The 22,086-nt window shown below is 47.0% G+C and overlaps 1 protein-coding gene across 1 annotated transcript in view; it reads right to left on the bottom strand.

The window, feature by feature from the left end:
• Positions 1-22,086, bottom strand: part of LOC8043420 (cytochrome P450 2F2) — a 61,425-nt gene that overhangs the window by 25,113 nt on the left and 14,226 nt on the right. Inside the window, exons 3-5 of the mRNA XM_040211922.3 lie at positions 15,591-15,817; positions 14,449-14,567; positions 5,540-5,646 (exon numbers count right to left, since the gene is read on the bottom strand). Of these exons, the coding sequence (XP_040067856.1) occupies positions 5,540-5,646; positions 14,449-14,567; positions 15,591-15,817 (453 nt within the window). The remainder of the gene's footprint in view (positions 1-5,539; positions 5,647-14,448; positions 14,568-15,590; positions 15,818-22,086) is intronic.

Genomic DNA, 22,086 nt, shown 5'->3' with positions numbered 1-22,086 from the left:
CAGCTTGTAAGGGCAATCGGGCGGTAGCTCGAGCAAAGAGAGGGGTCTTTGCCAGCTTTCAAGAGGGGTAACATGTGCTCTTTTCCAGGATTCAGGGAAGTAAGCTTTTTTCCCAGAGAAGGTTGAAAAAACTAAGCAGATGTTGTAGGGGCAGCCTACGAAGCATCTCATAGTGGATGAAATCAGGGCCTGGGGCAGACTGTTTCCTGATGTCAAGAGCCAACTCCAGTTCACGGAGCGTAAAGGGCTGGTTGTATGGTGTAGAGGTTGCCCCCGACATAACTATTCGCTCGCATTCTGCTTTCATTTTAAACTGTTTAAAAGTGGCACTGTAGTTTTCAGAACTCGAAACGCTCTGGAAGTGAACGCCAAGAGTATTGCCCAAGTCTTTCTGTGATGTGGGGACATTCTTGAAAAATGGAGGGATAATAAAACAGCGGTAATCCCCTTTGATTTTGCGATAACGGTACCACACCTCCTTTGCGGGGACAAAGCTGTTCAGTAAGGAGACATATTTCGTCCACGATTTCTTTTTTGCTTGCCTTCTAGTCCAGCGGGCTTGAGCTTTTCGCCTTTTAAATTCAATCTTGTTATTTACAGTGGGGTACCGTCGAAATATGCCCCAAGCTTTGTCTTGTTTCTTCATTGTCGTGGAACATTCTTCAGTCCACCAGGGCCTGCACTTTTTTGGTAATTTCCCAGAGGTGCGAGGAATAGATTGTTCTGCAGCCTCAATTATCTTTTTAGTAACATAGGCTGTAGCATCATCTGGAGACAAGACTGATAATAAAGAAATATCAAATGTTGCAGATGAGCAAAAGAGTTCCCAATCCGCTTTGTCAAGGCGCCATCTCGGCGTACATTCTAAAAGCGTACTAACAGCAGCTAGGCTCTCTACGACAATCGGGAAGTGGTCGCTCCCGAATGGGTTTTCTAAAACCTTCTAGGAAAAACAAGGAAGCAGAGAGGGCGATGATAAAGATAAATCGATGCAGGTGAAGGAGTTATGAGCATCACTAAAAAAGGTTGGAGATTTCGTGTTTAAAAGACAAAGATTCGATGACAATAAAAGTCGTTCTATGAGTTCTCCACGTGAGTCAACTCGTGCACTGCCCCACATGGTGTGATGAGCATTAAAATCGCCTAATATTAAAAGGGTTGTGGTAGTTGGGCAATGAGCTTTTGAAGTTCACGCATGTGCACTGTGATCTGTGGCGGAAGGTGCAAGGAAACAACGGTGATTAACCGGTCGATCAGAACCCTCACAGCCACTGCCTCGAGCGGAGTGTCCAGGGGCACCTCGGCACATGCCACCCCTCTCCGCACAACAACTGCCACACCACCGGCTGAATGAGATGATGGGCGGTCTTTACGAAAAGTGTGATAGGACCGTAAAACATTTGTATGATTGAAATTCAAACGAGTCTCCTGCAAAGCCAGAGCTATCGGTCGTAGCTCACTAAGAAAAAAACTAATGTCATCAATGTTGCGTAGGAGACCTCGACAGTTCCATTGCATAAAAGAAAGATGACCCATAAAAATTATTTAAAATCGATAAAAAGTTGTGGGCAAAAGTGCATAAAAATATCGGTGTTGCTGCCTTTTAGTGAAATCCCCTAAAACGTATAAAAAAGTTAAAAAGATACCTATATATAGTTCAGCTAATTTTCTTTCGGAGCTAAAATCCGTGGAATATTTCTTTTCTTTCTAGCATTGTCTTTCTGTCGTTCTGCGGGCTCACCCGCGGAAGACGACAAGGACTCCGCTCCCGAAGGAAGCAAGTCGTCATCTGAAGCTAGACCGGCCTCTTCCATTTTCTCTTCCGTTGATACCTCTGGGCCCCTCAACGAGACTGCCTCGTCAGAGTGACCCGGCTTTCTCGCATTGTCGGTCAGGCGAGTGGGCTGTGCCCGGCCTCTGCCTGACGAGCCGGCAGGCATTTGGGATGCCTGCGCCGATTTTTTTTGGGGTGCAGAGGAAACATTGCCTGCCTTCGAGCATGAAGGCACAGGGGTGGCAGTTTCCATGCTACCCTCGGTGGATGGGACATTGACCTCCATGGCCTCCTCCACCCCCTGTGCAGAGGAAGGAGGGGATCCCTTTCGGACTTGGGAACGGGTGGGGTCAAGCACCACCCGAACCTTCGGGGCCAGGCGTTGCGGAAACGCCTTGGACTTCGTGAGCTTCTGTGGGGCCCCAGGCGTCTGAGATCCCACAGAAGTCTCTGTAGGGGTGAGGGGACTGGGTGCGCACTCAGTGTCTCGAAGACTATACTGGGCACCCACTGATGCCTTTGACAGCGACCTAGTCCCCCTGACGGCCGCCTCGGCGTATGTTCCTCCTTGAAGGAACGAAAAGCGTTTTCGTGCCTCATGGTAGCTCAAGTTTTCCTTTGTTTTTAAGGTTAAAATTTCTTTCTCCTCTTTAAACTTTGGACACGATCGCGAGTAAGCAGGATGGGAACCAGTGCAGTTGAGCCCTTTGGGTGGTCTGTGCATGCACACTTTGCGCAGGTTGTTTTTCCGCGGCAGGTGGCAGAGCCATGACCAAACCGTTGACACTTGAAGCAGCGTCTCGGGTTCGGGACGTATGGGCGCACCTTACAGTGGAGGTAGCCCGCCTTGACACTTTGAGGCAGCACAGTGGAAGAGAATGTAAGTACAATATGTTTTGTTGGTCGCTCGTGTCCGTCTTTACGAAGCAGGATTCGTCGTACTGCCGTTACTCCTTGACTGGAAAGACCTTCCAAAATCTCCTCGTTACTTGACTCTAGCAAATCATCCTCGGAAATTACTCCTTGGCAATTATTTAGTGTTCGATGTGGAGTGACGGAGACTCTATACTCAGAAATCTTGTTTAGGTCCAGGAGGGCAGCACTCTGTGTGCCAGTTTCCACTTCAACAAGCAAGTCACCAGATACTAGCTTCTTTGCATTGAAGTTTTTGCCTACAAGGGTTTCTAGGGTTTTTGCGATCAGAAAAGGTGACAACTTCGCAAGAGGTTTTTCGTCTTGTTCAGAGTGCATAACAAGGAATCGGATAAAAGTGTTCTGTACCGGTGAAGACCTATCATTCAGTTTTACTTCGGTCCGACCCCTTTTCAGGGGCCGATCAGAGGTTTTAGAACAGAGGGGTGCCATAAGAGGGGCAAAGAATGTTCAGAATCCGCGGTGCACCACCCACCACCGAGCCCAACAAGGGGTTAGGTAACGCACCATAACAAGAAGGGCTTGGCTGGAGACGTTACGCTAACAGTGCTGCCGGGAAACTATACCCAAGTGTGGGTCAAGACAGAGGTCTATTGCCACCCAAGGTTAGCCCTTGCCGCCAAAGAGGGGTGAAAAAGGAGGAAGAGAAATGAGAGAGAAATAAAGGAAGCAGGAAAGGTAAAGGTAAAAGATTGGAGGGGATAGTAGAAGAAAAGGCGACTAGACTGAATCATCCTGGCCGGGCCTTACCAGGACTCCCGTCTACAGGAAGCAGGGGCCAAAGTGGTGTGTTGCCTCGCCCGGGGGACCCCGAAGGGTCCAAACCTACCCCGGGCTCAGCTCAACCACCAGGATGCCCTTTTGCCTGGACACGGGCTCGCCACGCACAGCCAGACGTGGGTGGGTCTTACCCACTTGTTACTCAGGGTCCGTTATGTAGCCGTGGCTGGGGTCCGTGGTGACGCTACTCACCAAGCACCTAGCACCTAAGGTGCAGGCGCCCCCTGCGGGGCTCAGGGTCCGTGGAGACGCCACTCTCCAAACACCTGCTTTCACAGGTGCCCCCTGCGGGGGTACGCTTAGTGATATCGTTCTGTTGGTCTGCCATGGCTTCCGGCGACGCGCCGCTGTTTCCGTGCGCGCTCCGCTGGCGCGTGGTTGTTGGCTCGCTCTGCGAAAGACAAACTTCGCAGGTCGCTCGCAGGTTTTTGCCGCTTGTCTCCATGGAAGTGGAGCGATCGTTGTCCGAATTTAAGAGTTTGTTAACAAAAGAACAGCACAGCCAAGGCAAACAAACATTTGACATGTTCCTGACCATTTCCTTCAATGCACAAGAGTAGAACGTCTGTTTTGGATCAATGAAAATAAAAGAAAACCATTATGTTATGACCGGGCTTTTTAAAGTGCGCCTCGATTTTGAACGTGCGCATATTGCGATATCTAGACGTCGTCCTTCCCTTCGATGGCAAACTTGTGAGGTATTGACGTAAAGGCCAGCTACCAAAAGGATGCGCGGTCATCTGTCAGGAGCTGGTCGCTCGGGAAAACGAATGCAACTGAGTTCGTCGATGTAGACCGGCGACCAACATTTGTTTTGTTTTTGTTTTTGTTTTTCGCTGTCGCCGTTTAGCGTTAGATGCGAAATAATTGTTCATTTAAGCGAGCTAGCTACATTAGTAATCTGCTTGTCTTTAGCCCACCACGGCGCAGCTAACCGAAAACAACATCTGCCGCAAATCGCGGCTTTGATAATGGCAATGACGGCCGGAAGGTGATTTCCTTCCCGCAATGCGTCGCTTTAATATGGGCGTTGCTGTTGTTGTTTGCGGATTTTATGGCGCAAGAGCTCCGATGGCCATACTGCGCCATACTAGGCAAGTTAAAAAAAAATACATTGGTCAAAGTACTCAGACTAGACTAAAACTTGACTACAGTTTCTGTAAGATACCTGTAGTTTTGAGAAAAGCTAAAAGACGTTCAAATGATATCAGAGGCTGCTCGCTTTAATTATGGGCGAATACCTCCGCTACCACAGATAGACTACAAATAATTTGAATATGCGCAGCGCCTCCCGCCGGAGACACACAGCGGCAATCCGATGTATAACATGCGAAAGGGTACCCCTGAATAGAAGGAGTGGTGCATGCTAGCTTATCATTTTGCAATTTCAGAATGCAAAGAAAGAGGGGTGATAACAAAACAGAGTACCTATCGGCCTTGTGATATGTTTGCTCTCACTCTAAAAATAAAGGATGTCGTTTTATACCCTTTTGTCCTATATATTGCACCCCCAATACTTCAGTTCGACGGACAGCATATTATAGTCGAACAGACGGCCCCAATTTTACGAGGGGCTTGATAGCGGTGCGATATAACTTATTAAACCGCTAAAGTACGTATAAAACAGCACAGAAAGAAAAGAATGAGGTTTTGCAGTAGAGCAAAGAAAACTCAATTTTTTTGTGTTTTTTCTTTGTCAGTAACACGTTCATTAGCTATTTTAACAAGTTTTACCACACGGCTATCAAGCTTCTCATGAAAGTTTGTACCGTCGGTTTGACGTCAGCTCGCTGTAAGTCAAACTGGAATTTTTGGGGTGTCTTATAAGAGACAAGGGGTGTAAGAATGCACTTTATTTTTCTGAAAGTGCTCTTTTCATTTTGTTTTGAATTCTGAGTGGTAAGGAAGAATAAATTGCGCCGCTTTCAGGGTGTACGAAGCATCGACTTGGCCCCACAGTTCCCCGCGCCACGCAATGCGGTGTGGGGTCGACGAGGGGCCTTGTGCGATTTTCTGAAAGCTTCCAGGGAACTAAGCTGGAAGAGTACTTACCCTAACATGCTCCAGCATAGATTTCTTCCCAGAGCTCAATTCTCGTAGAGACTTCACGCAGTAGCGGCGGTTTTCCTGCCAGGCTTTACCATTGAGAGAGCCGACGCCTAAAAACAAAAACGTTAACGCCAGCATAAATTTGATATAAAAAAAACATATGGAAGTTAAAAAAAAAAAACGAGAAAAAAAACGCGCCTTTCCTAGGAAGTGAGCGAAATCACTATACAGGGTGCCTTGCCTGACGCTGGAGAGGTTAAAATAAAATGCGAGAAGGGTACCTTTAAGGGGAATTAAAGTGGGTTTTTAAATCCTCGTTTGATGGTCATAACTCAATCTACGTGCTCGTTCTACCACCCCTTCCTTGGATATTCATAGGTATGTATGTGTGTGTATGTATTTTGTGGCGCATTCTCTTTGAAATGAGAGCCTGCAATGGACACGCGTTGCATGTGCAGGGCCGTACATAATTCATGCCACTTTCGCTGACGTCTTGCGCCATTCATATTTAAGAAGCCTACCACAAAGCTTGTCTGCTTCCGGCGCTGTACTTTTGATCTCGTGCGATTCGGAGCTTAGACGTGATCAACTACATCAGGCGCACCGGCTCCTCTTTTTCCTATAACTTCCGACACTATTGAGCCTCGATCTGTTGGCCCACCACGCGGTCTATCAGCTGCAGCGTAGGGGACGCAGGAGGGTGGCGAAGAACGTCTCCGGCAACCCAGTTCTGTTGATATTGGTTTGCAACTGTGGAAAATATGTCGGCCTGGTCGGGTGCTCCCGGGTGCGGCAAATGAGGAGCTGCTGAGGAGTGTCGGGCATCCCCGGCCAACAGGTTGTTTGGTGGGCTGTTTCACGCAGCAAGTAAGCTGTATCGGTGCTGGGCTACTCTGCTTGGTTGCATTGTGGAGACTCGGTCTTGCTGGTGTCCCGTCCATGTTGTAACTGCGGGAGGTGTCCGCATCTCCAGACAAGCTAACGGTGGATACTCTTTCATGTATTCTGAAGAAAGTTCTGGCCCGATCCCCTACGGTGCTTGTCTGTGTCCGGATTCCTCTATCATCCTGACTGGTCCCTTGTTGAGCCACTGGACGCGGGGTGTTCCACGAACAAATTCTCGATGTTGGTAGTTCCATTTCGGCACACGTGGCGCTTGGGCCTGGCTGTCGTGATGCCTCGTCTCTATTGTTCGTTCTTTTCTGGGTCCCAGTCGACGCAAGAGTCCCAAAAAACGGCTTGTCACACTCCCCAGTCGGTGGATCACTGTTTGTACTGCTAAGGGGCCCATAATGTAGGCCGTCTTTCTCGAAGGCATTTCTTACTTCTAGGTCTCGGGTTCAGTAGCGCCATCTGTCGTTCTCCACCAACGATAAGTGTCAGGATCTTTGGTCATTTTTTTAATACGCACATCGGCCGCGCATGTATATGTTTTTGGGGTTTTAGGTTGGTTAGAGCTCGTAGATTGAGTTATGACCATAAAACGACGATCTCAAAACGCACATTAGTGCCCCTTTGATGCGTTTTGTGCAGGTGAGTTTAACAACCGGAGAAAATAATATCGCATCTCCAGCTCGTTGCTCGCCCTCCCGGGGCGGAAACAGGAAGAAGGTCCCCCGGTTCTCCTGCTCAGCGGGCACGGCTGAACTGCTCACAATCATGGCTCGCGATATGCGATCTCCGACTGTAAACAAGGAGTCTTCACTCTCCCGAAATAGTGTTGCCGCCGGTGTGGGATTGTACCTTATAGAGAATTTTAGTATTGCGTATAGAAGCAAGCGTTGTGCGTTTGCGTTAGAGTTCCATGCTCCACGCTGCGCATGCGTGTCAACGCCATGCTCTGAGCCAAGACCACAATTTTGTGTACCGCGCACGCCTAGTGTGGAACACGCAACGTTAACGCAAACACACAGTGCCTGTGCTTGCTCGTATATGCAATACTAACAACTCACTGCTGCTTCACTGGTTTCCAACGCCAACGAAACTTGTTGCAGTGATCAGACGGGGAAGTGGGTTGGCGTTCTTCTGAACTGGAAAGTGTGAGATTGGCAAACCGACGGCGGGTAAAAACTAAAGCAACGAAATGTTCACGGAAAATTGATTATTAAAAAGAATATCTGGTGTGGGGGCATTTGGTCCGGAAGGATTGACGGCGACTTTAGAAGTTTTTTCGATTGTCTGAAGTCGGAACTTCGGTAGCACAATAAACTTGACGCGCGTTTCAAATTAGATGATAAGCAACAAATTATATCAGAGGTTGAAAAATGACATATTAAAATACCTTATCGTAATATTATTACTACGAATTGCGGCAATGTAGGATCCCAATAAACGCCACGATCACAAAAATACGCCAATTAACCATAATAGTCTTTCCAGAAAGGCATCATAATTTATTTTACAGTGAAGCTGTTTATGGCTAGGGTTCCGGGTTTTTTTCTTGTGTGTCAACAAAAACTAAATTTTCTCCGTCAAGTTTAGCGAAAAATGCTTTCCACCATATTTCGCAGAGAAATTTCCGCGCTAAATTTAGGGAGAAAATTTTCCGCTAAATTTAGCGGGAAAATTAGCGGGAAGGAGGAGGAGGAAGGAAGCGCATCGCCCTGTCTTTATCGTCGTTCCAAGCGCTTGGGTGCCCAGTTTCTTCTCCATCCGCCGGGTGGCGGTAGCGTCGCGCGTGTGCAACTCGGGATGGCGATAGACCTCGTCATGTGTGTGCGCACCTTTCGTCACGATGACCACTGATCAAGACAATAAACATGTTTACCTTTGTTGAAAATTCTGAGTCACGTCTATGTCGTGTGCTAAACAGCTTTGCTGGTCATCCTCGTTCTCAAAGTGGAATGAACTAAGGTTCTTTTTTTAGCGGATGAAAAACTCTGACATCGTTATCATGATAGACAAGCAGTCAAACAGTAGATGTAATATAAAGCTCTTTGCGGCACGCATTGCTTTGAAAACACATACACTTCCGCTATCCGACTCCGGTTCCGTCTTCGTGCTTTTGTAGTGATAGCAGCGTTTTTTTAATTTCTAGTTTTAATGATCATAATGTAAACTCATCACCCGTAACGATATTTCGTAAAATTTGTATTCATTATGCCATTTTTGTACCGCGAATAATCTTAAAGCAGTTAATCGCCTAATTAGCCCGAAAACAATTAAAAGGCCCGCAGTTCATTATTAGTTCATTATTTCACGTCAAAAGTCTCTGAGCGAGAAAAAGTAGCAAGAGCATACAAATATCAGGACAAATATTTTCAAGACGTACAACGTTCTATGTGAGCTCTAAAGTGTATGAAAGTCTGTCTTTAAAGGAACACTGAATTCCCTAAATTTTTTGAAGTGCCTGGATCGGACATGCATGCCATAAATTAAAGGTGCGCTTAACAACTTCTTTAGGTCAATAATTGCATTGTGACACATATCTTGAGTTATAAAAGAATCCAAAATTAACACCGGTTCCGAGAAATGGAATCCAAAGTACACGTAAGTTTTGGTTTCGTTAAAATTACAACGTGCCTCCTAGCATAAATATTACGCTGAACACCGTTTTTGTTCTCAGGATAAATAGGCGACCTGCGCTCTTCCTCGTATAAGCAGGAATAAGTTATGTCGCTCGGCGAAGTAGACAGGCTTAGCAACTGGTATACCGGCAAACATTCCTGACCCTCACTAAAACCGCCATATTGGAAAACGTGGGGCACCACCTATAATTCGAGTCGCGAACAGGCGGCTAATCCCACTGATCTCTATGTCTACTTGCTGGATCGCGTTTGACCAGCTACGCCTATGGATAGGAATGCGGCCACGGTCGGCCATCTTTTTGGTAGAGTTATATTATCTCTAGCCTTTATAGTAATATGGCGGACAGCTCAATGGCGGCAGGTTGCCATAATATAAACAACTCAACTCTCCTACGTCACGCTGCGGTGGTGGCGCGTCGTCGCACTTCCGGTCTGGGGTGGTGGGCAGAAGTCGCGGTGCGAGACATGCATTCCCGCGTTCTTTTCGGAGAAACCAGACAAAAAACCTGCCTTCTTGTAGAAATTCTGCGATGGGGGCTGTACCAAGAGAGTCTGGAAAGGTTTAAAGATCAGTTTTCATGTGTTTCTGCGCCCTCCGTTCGTCCGAAAACGTGGATAGTAGTCGTGACAAGGGCAAACCAGACGCTGTCGAACTACGATTGCTTGTGCGGGCAACACTTTCTGGTCGCCAGATGTATTTGTTTTGTTCCAATATAAACGAGACAAAACTGCCAAGTTGTCCGGACCACCCGCGGGTTCAGTGCGTCTTCAAATTTACAGGGCTGCCTGATCGTCTGCTCTTTCGAACTTGTTTGCTTTTTGTCGTCTGCTCGTTCGAACAAAAGCGGCCCGTAGACCAAACTACGACCCGGTGATTGCAATAAGATGTAATTGCAGGGCTCAAAAGACTTAAGTTGGCTCGGTGTAAACAGTAGATACAAGATGTTGATCATAGGTACCAGTGGCCATCACAGACTTGTTACGCTTGGTCTGTTCCCGCTTCCGATTTCCAGTATCGACGTCGATCATCGCCGCTACCTTCTATACTTTTGCAGCCCGAGCGACGTTGCAACCGAAAATAGCCAGAAGAATCTCATCATAGTTTTGGCGTCCATTCTGCGGCGTTCATGCGAATGAATCACCGCACGTCAAATTATTTACGCTATGTTTAGCGGCGTAACGAACCTTGATAATTTCGCTCAGGCGATTAAAGTGGTAAGACATTGCTCTGAGTACGTAAAATCGACAATTCCAACGCGAAAAACAGAATGCAGACTCGCACAGACGCCGACAGCGTGATATTCCAATGGTTCGTTGACGCGGGACGTGGTGCTTGTTGCCCGCACTCCATGGCGCATCCGTTTGAACTGTCGTCTGCTCTTTCAAATTAGTCTGCTTTTTGTCTTCAGCTCGTTCAAACGACAGCGGCCCGTAAACCAAACGTTGACCCGGTAATTGTGATAAGAAGTAAGTGCAGGCCTCAATACACTTTTGAAGGCTGGTTGGGGTAAGTAGGCTAAGTGTAAACAGTAGATACAATATGTTCATCATTGTTACCAGTGGCCGTCACCGACTTGTTATGCCCGATTCTACTTGCGGTTTTCAGTGTCGACGTCCACCATCTCAGCTACGGTCCACTCTTTTGCAGCCCGAGCGACTTCGCGACTGAAAATAGCGAGATGAATCTCATCGTGGGAGTCAGGCTTTAGCGCCCATTCTGCGGCGTCCACGTGAAATGAATCGCCGCACGTCACATTATTCGCGCAAAGTTTTGCGGTGTAACGAGCCTCGTTAATTTTGCTGAAGTCGCTTAAGTAGTCAAACATTGTTAGGAGGATGTAGAATCAACAATTCCAACGCGAAAACGAGCACGGGGACTCACACCGACGCCGACAACAACACAATTCAATGGTTTGTTTATGGGCGACGGCGAGCTTCTTGCCCACTGTCCACCGCGCATGCGCGGCGCCGATGGCGTCTGCTAGGGGCGCTCCGGTTTGTTTGTAAACATGAGTTGGTGTATAGCCGTGGATCTAGTACACTGTACCATGGGTGATATTTCGTGCTTGATTGAAGTTGTCCGACGAAGCAGATTCTTGAAACCCGGCGTGAACGGTAGCCTCATCTTTGAGGACCCGGCGAAAGTTCTACCGAAGCGCAGCACCGGGGGAAAGCAGGGCAGCTCGCATCGAAAGCCGACTCCGTATCGGCGTCTGCTTTCGATGCTTCTTTCGATGCGACTTTCGATGCGTGCTGTGCTGCTTTTCCCCGGTGCTGCGATTTCGTGAAACTTTCACCGGGTCCTCAAAGATCGGGCTATCGTTCACGCAGGATTTCAAAAATATGTTTCGTCAAACAATTTCAATCAAGCACGAAATATCACCTACGCTACTTTGATGGCAGCCTGCCACCGCAACTACCACAGCGCTGTGCCATGGATGGATGATAGTGGCTGCAGCAGCTTACGTTGGCTAGAGGTAACATAACTCTACCAAAAAGATGGCCGCCAGTGGCCGCATTCGCGGAGCGGGCAAACGCGATCCAGCAATTGTCATAGAGATCAGTGGCTAATCCGCCCAAATTATTTAGGAAACTAAGATGAAATATTTAACTGGTTGGTAGCTTACGATAAAAACTACCCGAGCGGTACTGAAAATCACCAATGAGTCAATTGTCGAAGAATTTGAAACGCGTAGATTGTGTCTCTTGTTTCTTGTTGTTGCTGTTTCTTGTGCGTTTTTCTTTTTTTTTTTGTTGGGGGGGGGGGGGGGGGGAGGGAGGGGTATGATTGGAAATGCTTCAAAATACGACGCGCACACGCGGTTTTTTTTTTTTTTCGTTTCTTATTATCCACGTTTTCGCAGCGACAGCATTGCGCCTGTTGCAGGAGTGGTAGCTTTGGCGCCCTCAACGCTTCCCACACGCTGCCAGTGCCTCTAAAGTTGACTGATTTAGTTGCCTTCGATGACGTTCAGTAAGTTGCTTATTTAAAGACGTGAGTTAATTTTACTAACTCAGAAGTTAACAGATTTTCGTTGATTATCTGTCTTCTGCGACAATTAGTCTGGGACAATTAGTCGCTGCATTCTATCCTCCTTGCCGTATAACCCACCTGTACAGACCCAATCCTTCTCTTTTCAGCTTGGCATTTATTGCAAAGCAGCTGTATTTTCCTCATGCGCATGGGTTCGCCGACTGCGAAAACCTTTAATGGGGTGTTCCGTGAGTGGTCTTAGAATGACCACAGTCCAGAGGGTGTCCTTTGTTGTAAATACCGAAAACCTGGACAACTTTCAGCTGCCTATTACTTCATATTTTGGTGCGCATTTTTGTTATTTATTATATTTCATACGGTGTATATTCACGTTAGTTCCCTTCTGCGGTGGAGGAGGCAGAGGCCTCTTGTCGAGCAACGCCCAGGTTACTTTTTTCTCTGCCTGCCTTTTGGGGTGAAGGAAAAAAAAATTTAGGTATTCCTACACTACTTGGATCAAACCTTTATCGAGGAGCGTGGCCCCCCAAAAAATGCCACCGTGTTTTATATTAAAGACTACCCGTAACAAAATCCATAACTGCGATGTCGGGCCTACTTAGTACGGTGGCTGAAAAGCGTCTCCGACCGGCGTCTTTACCGCGTCCTACGAACTGGTCCCTTTATGGCCGTGTTCCAAAATTTACTTGATCTTACTCCAGGGTAAGGGTTTTGTACCTTGACGTTCTATAACCTACCCGCATCCAGCGTTTTTCAAAAGGGCGTGGTCACGTGACAAGACCCGCCGGAGTACCTCGGGTTCATTTGGGTAAGCCCTTTTGAACCTTATTCAAAAGCCCTTTTGAACCTTATGACGTCATAGTGTCACGCTGTCTCCGGCCGCGATCCTGGCGGTGTCTCAACAGCGGTGGTGGATGGGGCGGACGCCTGTTCTGGTGCAGGTCGCTCTTCAGCTTGAGAAAACACGGAAGCTTCGAGAGGCAGGAGTTGGGACGCCGCGACGACCGTGATAATCGCGTTTGCTCGCACTTTTCACCGGCACTTTTAAGACCAACCGCCAGGATCGCCACATACCACAGCCGGCTCCTGTGGTCGTTCACTGTGATAAGTGGTGAAGAAGTTTACGAACAACCAAGTATATTATTGTTTAGTTGCGTACGATACAGCATCTTTGGGAACTAATGAAGCAGGTGTTTGTCAATATATGCTGTTGGTGATCATTTCTTTCGTTTGGATTAGGCACTATGTGCGATCTAGTCATTTCGTGCGGATTACGCGGAGGGAAAATTCGTCTGCTCCTTTTGCAGGGGTTGTGGTGACGTCAGAACGCCGGGCTCTGATTGGCTCCAATTGAAAGAATAGTGGGTAGACCTCAAGGCAGCTTGCTTTGAGGTCTACCAACTATGCTTTCAACAAGAGCCAATCAGGGCTGGGAGTTCTGACATAACCACAATCCCTGCAAAAGAAGCAGACCAACTTGCGCTCCGCATCTAAGCAAAACCATTTACGCATGAACCCGAATTCGCCCTGTGGACGATATGCATGGTGCGGGAAATGCGGTATGCGCCTTTTGTGCATTCCGTTGGCAACCTACCACTCAAAATGTAGAGTTGTAAAGGAAAACCTAAAAGCATGCCCCACTTTTTAGCTGCACAGCCTTCTCGGGAAAGAAGATGCCATGAGCTGAGATTATATTAACCGAGATCTAGCCTATACCAGTGGAAATGGATCGCTGGCTGTTTAAAAAGACAGTAGACATTTTTAAACGCATCGCGCTAGGATTTACTACAGGGGTGCCTGAAGAGGGGGAATTTCGTGCATCAAAAAAATTCACTGAAAAAAGTTACTTCGAAAAATGTATATAAATCAAGAATTTGAAATTTTTACTTACGGTGTCCGTTTGCTAGCGAACTGTGTCTGGCTGGCTTAACAACTAACAGATGGCGACACGTAAGATTGGAGGCGGCTAAGACGGGCGCTTCGCTCGATTTCTGCAATAGCAGACCATTCGCAAAACCAGTACTGATACGCTCTTAAGTTTTGTGAATGGTTTTTGGTGACAAAAGACATGAAAAACTAAAATAATGTGAGAAAGGAATAGATGTGTTGACTGTTGATGTATTCAAGCCATCTATCGGCTGTTTCGGCTATCGGGAAACTATCTTTAGCAGACGGACGCCGTGGGTACAAATTTCAAAGTTTTTAGTTGTAGCTTTTCACTCGGGTAAGTCGTTTTCTCTTAAATTCCGATACACAAGGTTTCCAAACTTGACACCTTTTTGGCAAACCCTAGCGAGATATGCTCCGACACCGATTTACACGGTTTTTTCGACCATCCAACGATTGATCTGACTAACTCGGTACGTCAATGAAGAAACGAAAGAACGACGAACCTCCAATGTGCTTGAACACCCATCTCTGCGGACGGAAGAGGCACTCCTTCTTGCACAGTATCTCTTTTATCAATTCAAAGTCGCTCACCAGAACGATGTTTCGCACGCCAATTCTGATCCTGGAAGAATATGACCGGAGTGTATGATCACCGTGGACGCGTGAACACAACAGCCCGCAATTCGAGAAAGTTTCAGGGGCAAATGATGCAAGTCGGCCACGCAACAAGTCTACAAAAACCAACAAGTTTCATTCAATATTTCCTTTAATATGAGACCCTTTCTAAAATTCAGTCTGGTCACTTTGATCACTATTATCATCTGTGAAACGGCATATGTGCCGTAACAATGGCGGCCTTCTAGTGACTGATAAAGGAATACGTTGAAGATGCTCCTTAGCGGGTGATGCGACGCCTGTACGTTCGGGGGATTAGTACGACGTCACGTACGAATGGAACAGAGGAGCTACGTAAGCGTTTATTTTTAGCTCAGGTTCGGTCAATCTGTGGGTGACACACAATCTGCTTTAAAGCCTTTTGGTGTATAGAAATTTACCGAGGCGTCTATGTGGGTTGTAGCTTTGTTCTCACTGCGCAAGTTCTTGGTCACCATCGAACTGAAAGTGACCGAGAAAGAACTCACATTGAACGATTCCTCGCGCGCCGTTGACTTGCGAAGGTGACGTTGCCCGATAAAATGCAAGTTCAATTCCGTCAATGGTATGGCAAAATTTAAACTGCTATTCAAACCACCAGATGGCACTGAATTTCGGAAATGTATTGCCTCACCTATTCACGTATGTATTCTTTTTTTATCTTTTTAATCTTACTGATTCGCGAATTTATTCCCTGATACATTTATATTTTTTAATTATTGATTCGCTCGTTTACCATTGATTTTATAACGATGCTAGTTTCTTGATTTGTTGAATATCGATGATTTGGTTTAAACAGCGCCAAGAACACGGACGAAGGGAACGAAGTAAGCGATACAAGACAAACACTGTCTCGTAACTGAAGGTTTATTTCCTGCCGTTTCACGGAAGATCGTGCCTCTGTGAGCCAGCCCTCCCTGACACAGGTGTTCGTCACACATCCCGTCGCCAGGACGGGGACCATCGACTCTGCGCTTTCTTTGCCACTCACCGGAATACGGGCCCGTACTTCTTGGCCCATTCGATGCCCTGCTTGCGATGGAAATCCTTCCTCAGTATAGCCAGGTTCCCCAGCAACGGAATCCCCCAAGGTCCCGGGGGCAGGGTCGCGCCCCCTTTCTTGTGGCCCCATCGCCAACACGTGCGAATGCAGAGCAGCAGGCACGACGTCAAGAAAAGCGTGACCAGGTATCCTGTCAGATGCCTGGTAGCTGCACCCTGCAGAGTAAGAACCATAAACACTTTTCACAGGAGAGCTGTTGAGGGCTAGTTTCCCCGAAATCGTGTCCGCCGGACTAGAAATGATGACACGAAACTTTGGGCAGCTACCGCCATCTATGAGCGACGGCGGCTACCAGACAACTGGTTGCCGCCGTCGCTCATAGATGGCGGCAACGTCTCTTCGGAGGAAAAAGAGCGGGAGCGGAACGAGCGGCGATGTGTGGAGCAGCGCGAATGGTTCCGCAACCGCCATGAAGCCGCTATCCGCTTAAGTTCCACTGCGTCGAGCGCTTCGGATTCCCTTGCGAAAGAAGAGCAGATCGCTCGCCTCGAAAGTCGGAGCCGAGAAGAGAAGCTACAGCTCCGCTGCTCTTCCTTCCTCACCAAAGTGAAAAGGCTGAACTTTTTTTTTTTTTTTTTTAAAAGTCCATCGGGGAACACTGGAGGCCGCCATATTCTGGACTTAACTTCCTGCGCGAACCATGTATGACTGAATCTAAGATCACTCCAAAAGACTTCCGTAGTGCGTCTGTCGAATGGATTACTACCCGAGTACGCGCCTAACGCCGAAACCGCACTCGTCTTTGAGGCACGATCAAGGTGCGTGTACACAGTATGGCGTACACACTATGGTCGTTATTTGTTTATCGGTGTGGGCCTTATGCATGCTTAAAGGGGCGTTACAACAATTTTTGTACTTTGCGTGAATACCGCTTAGAATAAATTAATGATACTCATTACATGTGAGAAGTGCGTTTCTTTTTCTCCCCGCTTGGGATCGTAGTCGCGGGAAAAAAAGCAACAAAAAACAAGCACCCTAGGCCCCCTTATCTCGCAGCCAGAACAAGCAGAAACGTGATAGCCACGCGCTCGAGTTGGCTTAGCACAGAACGCGTGTTGAGTTCCAGACATTGTTAGGATTCGACTATGGTCGTCATTGCAGGGATTAGACACGATCCACTACCCGAAGGCTTGTCTCTAGCGATTGATCATCACGAGTTGAAATCGAGTGCTGGCTCACGTAATGCTCGGGTTCCAACTATGCGCTGCGCTGCATTCAAATATTGGGGGGGGGGGGGGGGGGATTATGCCGACACAGCCACGCTATCGTCCTCCATGTCATCTGCATCCCAGACTTTCGTAACATGTTTTAAAACATCTCTCGCGTTACAAAACAACGCGATTATACTGTGCCGACTGGATACACATAATGTTCGATGGTCAAGAAACCTTCCAGTTCGTTCTATTTTAGTGTAGGATGTGTTTTTCGCAAACGCAAAGCGAGAAACATGCTCCGCCTGAAACTCGGCGCCTGCAAGGTTGTTTTCCCTCATGAAATTTACATCCAGTTCGGCCCAGGTGACCGCTTCTCCGCCAATACGAAGTTGGCGGCCGCAAGGAAAAGGAACGCTTATACTCTGGCCGTGCAAGCAGAGCTTAGTCATCCCGTCAAATGGTTTTCGCGCATGACGACGACAAATGATGAGGCGGCAAATTTACAAAACGAACTAAATGTTTAATAAGCCAAAATCGTGCCAAAAAAAATAAATAAAAAAAAGTTAGCATTCGAGGCTTCGATGTCGGCGAAACAGCAGGATCGAGCGCAGGAGCGAGACTGACTCCGGCTTGCGACAGTTATCCTACGCGGGCCACGCGGAGCGGTGTTCGCACTCGTATTGGTCGTGATAGTACGTAAGGAGCGCCGCGTGGAAAGCCGGAGTCAGTCTCGCTCCAGCGCTCGATCCTGCTGTTTCGCCGACATCGAAGCCTCGAATGCTAACCTTTTTATTTTGTTTTTGGCACAAATTCGCTCCATGAAACGTTTAGTTCCTTCAGTTATTTGCCGCCTCATCAATTGTCTTTGTCATGCGCGGAAGCCATTTGACGGGTTGACTAAGCCATGCGATTTTTGTTTGTCTGCAGTCTTCTGAGTGTTTCTGAAACTTGAAAAGGGTGTCAAGACGCCGAAGAAGGGAAGATGTCACTGCCAACGCGTAAGAGAAATTACGACGCAATTTTGCCCATTAAAAACCCTCGCTCCCGCTGTTGCGATGATTTAGAGATTTCTAGCCGTTGTTCTAAACACCAACTTTGAAGTATTGTCATGATGGGCACGTAGGAAACATCTGACTTCAGTTCGAATGTCAAAAATGACATTTGTCCCGGTACATAATTCGAATTTCGTTCAAAAGCGTTGACTGAAAGATAAACGGGAAGATTGTTTATTACAATTAGGGAAAGCACGATGTAAAGGTGGTTGTCTCTCGTGATTGAGTTGCTCTATCATTAAGAAAAAAAAAAAACGAGACTGGGAACAGATTTAAAAAGAAACAAAATGGAGTAGTGCACACTCCGTCTCGAAGCACCGCTTTTTTATTATAGAATTAATTCTCCATCTCGGTGGAGTCTTTTTGTGTGTACTTTTTCGCTTTCATCTTTAAAGGGACCATGAAATGATTTTAAAATCTAATTTCATCCACCGCACGTCGTAAAAGGTGTGAAAAGGAACACAAAAACACAAGACTAGGGAGCCAAAAAAAATTATTTGCTATAGAACTTTTAAAAGAAAACTGGACTCTTTTGCGACTTCTTTCCTTCGAAAGCTCTGCCTTTTCACTACGATGCATACGCAGAATCGGTGCACGTCAGCCGAATCCACATCGCCTATTGGGTAAGAGCCTACCTCACCAGCACCGCGATCGTAAACAATAAATAGCCGGCGAATGTTTCCTAAAAGTTTTGTTAAATAATATTCAGATCCACATTTTGTAGCATAATTAGAGATGTGTGGCGAAAATTGCCAAATTTGATAATGCTGAGAGCCAAGCGCCATCTATCGTGTGGTAAACGAAGCAACTACTGCGCGTGCGCAGTAGGGCAGGGCCAAGTTCAGAACGGTTATTTCCTTTGGTTTCCTTCCTCTCAAAACTCTGACTGACTGAACGTTTATTTTTCTACGTGTTCATCTCGCGCGTGCCGACTTCAAGCAGCAAGAAAGAAATGTACTTAAAACAAACCACGACGAACAAGAACGCTGGATCCACAAACACCCGAGAAGAGCGACAACAGCCGCGAATCCCGCTCCGACGAAACTCTCAGAATATAGGCCTAGCAGGCACTCCGACTCGGCGCAGCGTTGCTTCGTCGCAAGACCGTCTGCCTACGACCGGCTGGCGTACTGAATGGAATATGCCCGCGCTACCCTTCTGGACCCTTCCGTATTATAGTTTGATCGCTGACCTCAATTTTAGGTTAAGAGGTGAGGTCAATCTCTTCCCCTTGTTTTCCGAGGCAGTGTTGACGAACACTCGTCGAAAAGGGACCCTCGTCGATCCTCTCCTTGTTTTGTGTGATATAGAGCTGAAATAAACGCTGTATGGATTACCTTCGTAGCACGGTATGTACACTTTGTTATTGGTATGCCATTTTTATTCTGACAGACTGCACGTCACTGTCGAGCTGTAACAGTTCGTGGGAGGTATACGTGCAATACCGGTCCAACCTTTCTTTGCCGAGTGTCGCGTCAGTATCGAGTTGCAATTGTAAAAGATCGGTCCCGAAGCGCTTACCAACAGCGCGAATACAGCACTTCATCAAACGCGCGCGTCCGCTCCGAGTGTGAACAGGTATTTACGTGGCTCTTGCTGACAGTTCAAACGTATCTTTTTTAACGTCGGCTCGCTCCTGCATCTCCGAGACCGCGAAAAACGCCGCGGCAAATTGTTCCCATCTGCACTTCCCAACAGGCATACCGGCGTATGGGACTAGTCCCATGCTGTCGCTGTAGCGCAACGTATCTCATTGAATTTCGTTCAGCTGCGATGCGGCGATGAGAGGCGCCGATTCAGAAAATACGTCGGTGACATCGGCGCAGTAAAACCCACCGGCGCACCCCAACTCGCTAACGCTCCCATCTCCTACTGCAGAGAGAACTTCCGGTTCCGGAAACATCGTACGTCACGGCTTGTTTTGCGGTCAAGATTGATTGATTATTAGGTGTTTAATGGCGCAAAAGCAACATAGGCCATGCTGCGCCAAAGGAATAGTTAAAAGACTCTATAGTAAAAGGAAGGAATTACTATGCAGATGATCTATAACTGGTGCAGGTAGCCAGTTCTTTTAAGAAAATCTAAAATATGACCAAAAGGAACTAAAGGTTGATCTCCCAGTAAAAAGGCTGGATGAAATGGAAGGTATCCAGAAAGTGCAGGGAAACTTGTTCGACGTTCTTGATCAAAGAATTTGCAGTGCCATAGAATATGCAGCATTGTTAGCAATTCACCGCAATGCTCACAGACTGGGGCGTCCTCACCACAAAGAAGGTGTCGATGGGTGACACGTGAATGTCCAATTCTCAAACGACACATTAAAACTTCATGGTGACGGTCTCTATGGTGCGAACTCTCCCATACCTCCAAACGTGGTTTGATGACATGTAGCTTATTATTTATTTCTTTGTCCCAGTCTTGCTGCCAGGCATTATGAATTGCTTTTTTAAGAACTGGTTTAAAATCTTCTTGAGGCAGCTGAACGGGTGTTTTCAGAGCATCCTTAACAGACGCTGCCAGCCTATCCGCCTTCTCATTACCTGAAATTCCCACATGGCTTGGTACCCAGCACAGCTTGATATTGTATCCCATTTGGGAAGCCAGGTTTAACTCTACCCGTACTTGTTGCACGAGCCGATTCTTAGAATCATTGAGGGAACAGAGAGAGACGATAGCACTCTGGGAGTCCACAAACAAGATAGCTTTCCTGATGTTGTTGCCCAATATATATTCGATGACCATGAGCACACCATAAAGTTCTGCAGTAAAAATGCTGGCAACAGAGTGAAGCCGTCGAGCTTTTACAAAGTGTTCTGAATATACAGCCGAACCGACAAAGTGTGGAGTTTTTGCACCATCAGTGAAGAATTGTGCATGGTCCTTATACTTAGCTTGCAAGGTCATAAACTCTTGCTGAAGGACTAGTGGTGCAACAGTTCGCTTATTGTATTTTGCTAGTGACCAGTCACAGGTATAGTGCACCGCCTTCCAAGGAGCAATGCTTCGAACTTTCGTCATCAAGCTAAGCTCAGGAAGTGCAAGCTGCAGAGATGCAGACATGTATTGAATGCGGAAGCTTAAAGGCCGTACTACACTTGGCTTATTCTCAAAAAGACGAAAAAAAGGAGATACCTGCAAACAACGGAAGGATGGGTGTTCAGGGTCAGATTTGACTTTATAACTATAGCATAGGCTGAGGAACTGTCTTCGCTTTTCTAATGGCATTTGGTACGTCTCTGCATACAAACTCGGGACAGGCGACGTTCGGAAGGCCCCCGTGGCAAGTCGAAGTCCAAGGTGATGCACAGGATCTAGCATTTTTAAAGATGACGGTCGTGCCGAGCCATATACAACCGCACCATAGTCGAGGCGGGAACGAACCAGCGAGTTGTAAAGTTGCAGGAGGCATCTCCTGTCAGAACCCCAGGACATGTGTGCAAGCACCTTGAGAACATTGGCAGATTTAAGACACTTTCGCTTCAGTTCGTTTAGATGGGTCTGAAAAGTGAGCTTCTTATCAAAAATAACACCCAAGAATTTGTGCTCATGCCTAACGGTTACGTCAATGCCATTCATCTGCAAGCTGGGATCTAGCGACAACCCTCGACGTAATGAAAAGGGCACGCACACTGTTTTTTCTGGTGCAAACCGGAAGCCATTTTCATCGGCCCACTTACTCATCCTATTTATTGCTATCTGCAATTGGCGCTCACAAATTGACAAGTTGCATGAGGAGAAAGCGATCTGGACATCGTCTACGTACAATGAATAAAAGACTGATGGTGGTATAACTGCAGCGAGGCTGTTGATCTTAATTGCAAACAAGGTAACACTCAAGACACCTCCTTGTGGGACGCCGTTTTCCTGTGTAAAAACATCTGAGAGCGTGGATCCCAGGCGGACTTGAAAGAAACGGTCTGTCAAGAAGTCCTTTAAGCAACGCAGCATGCGGCCACGAACGCCACACCTATACAGGTCCTGAAGTATTCCGTACCGCCATGCCGTATCATAAGCTTTCTGTAAATCAAAAAAGACAGAAACGCAATGCTGCCGGTTCACAAAAGCCTCACGCACGAAAGTCTCCAACCGGACAAGGTGATCTAAGGTTGAGCGACCTCTTCTAAAACCACACTGGTTTTTATCAAAAATTTTCTTTTGTTCTAGAATGTATACTAGCCTTCTGTTAATAAGCCGTTCATAAGTTTTTCCTAGACAACT

This window comes from Ixodes scapularis, unplaced genomic scaffold (genome assembly GCF_016920785.2).
Source record: "Ixodes scapularis isolate PalLabHiFi unplaced genomic scaffold, ASM1692078v2 PGA_scaffold11__112_contigs__length_91849675, whole genome shotgun sequence".
Lineage (NCBI taxonomy): Eukaryota > Metazoa > Arthropoda > Arachnida > Ixodida > Ixodidae > Ixodes > Ixodes scapularis.
Note: the sequence above shows the minus strand (reverse complement) of the source record. Positions and strands in the feature narration are given on the sequence as shown.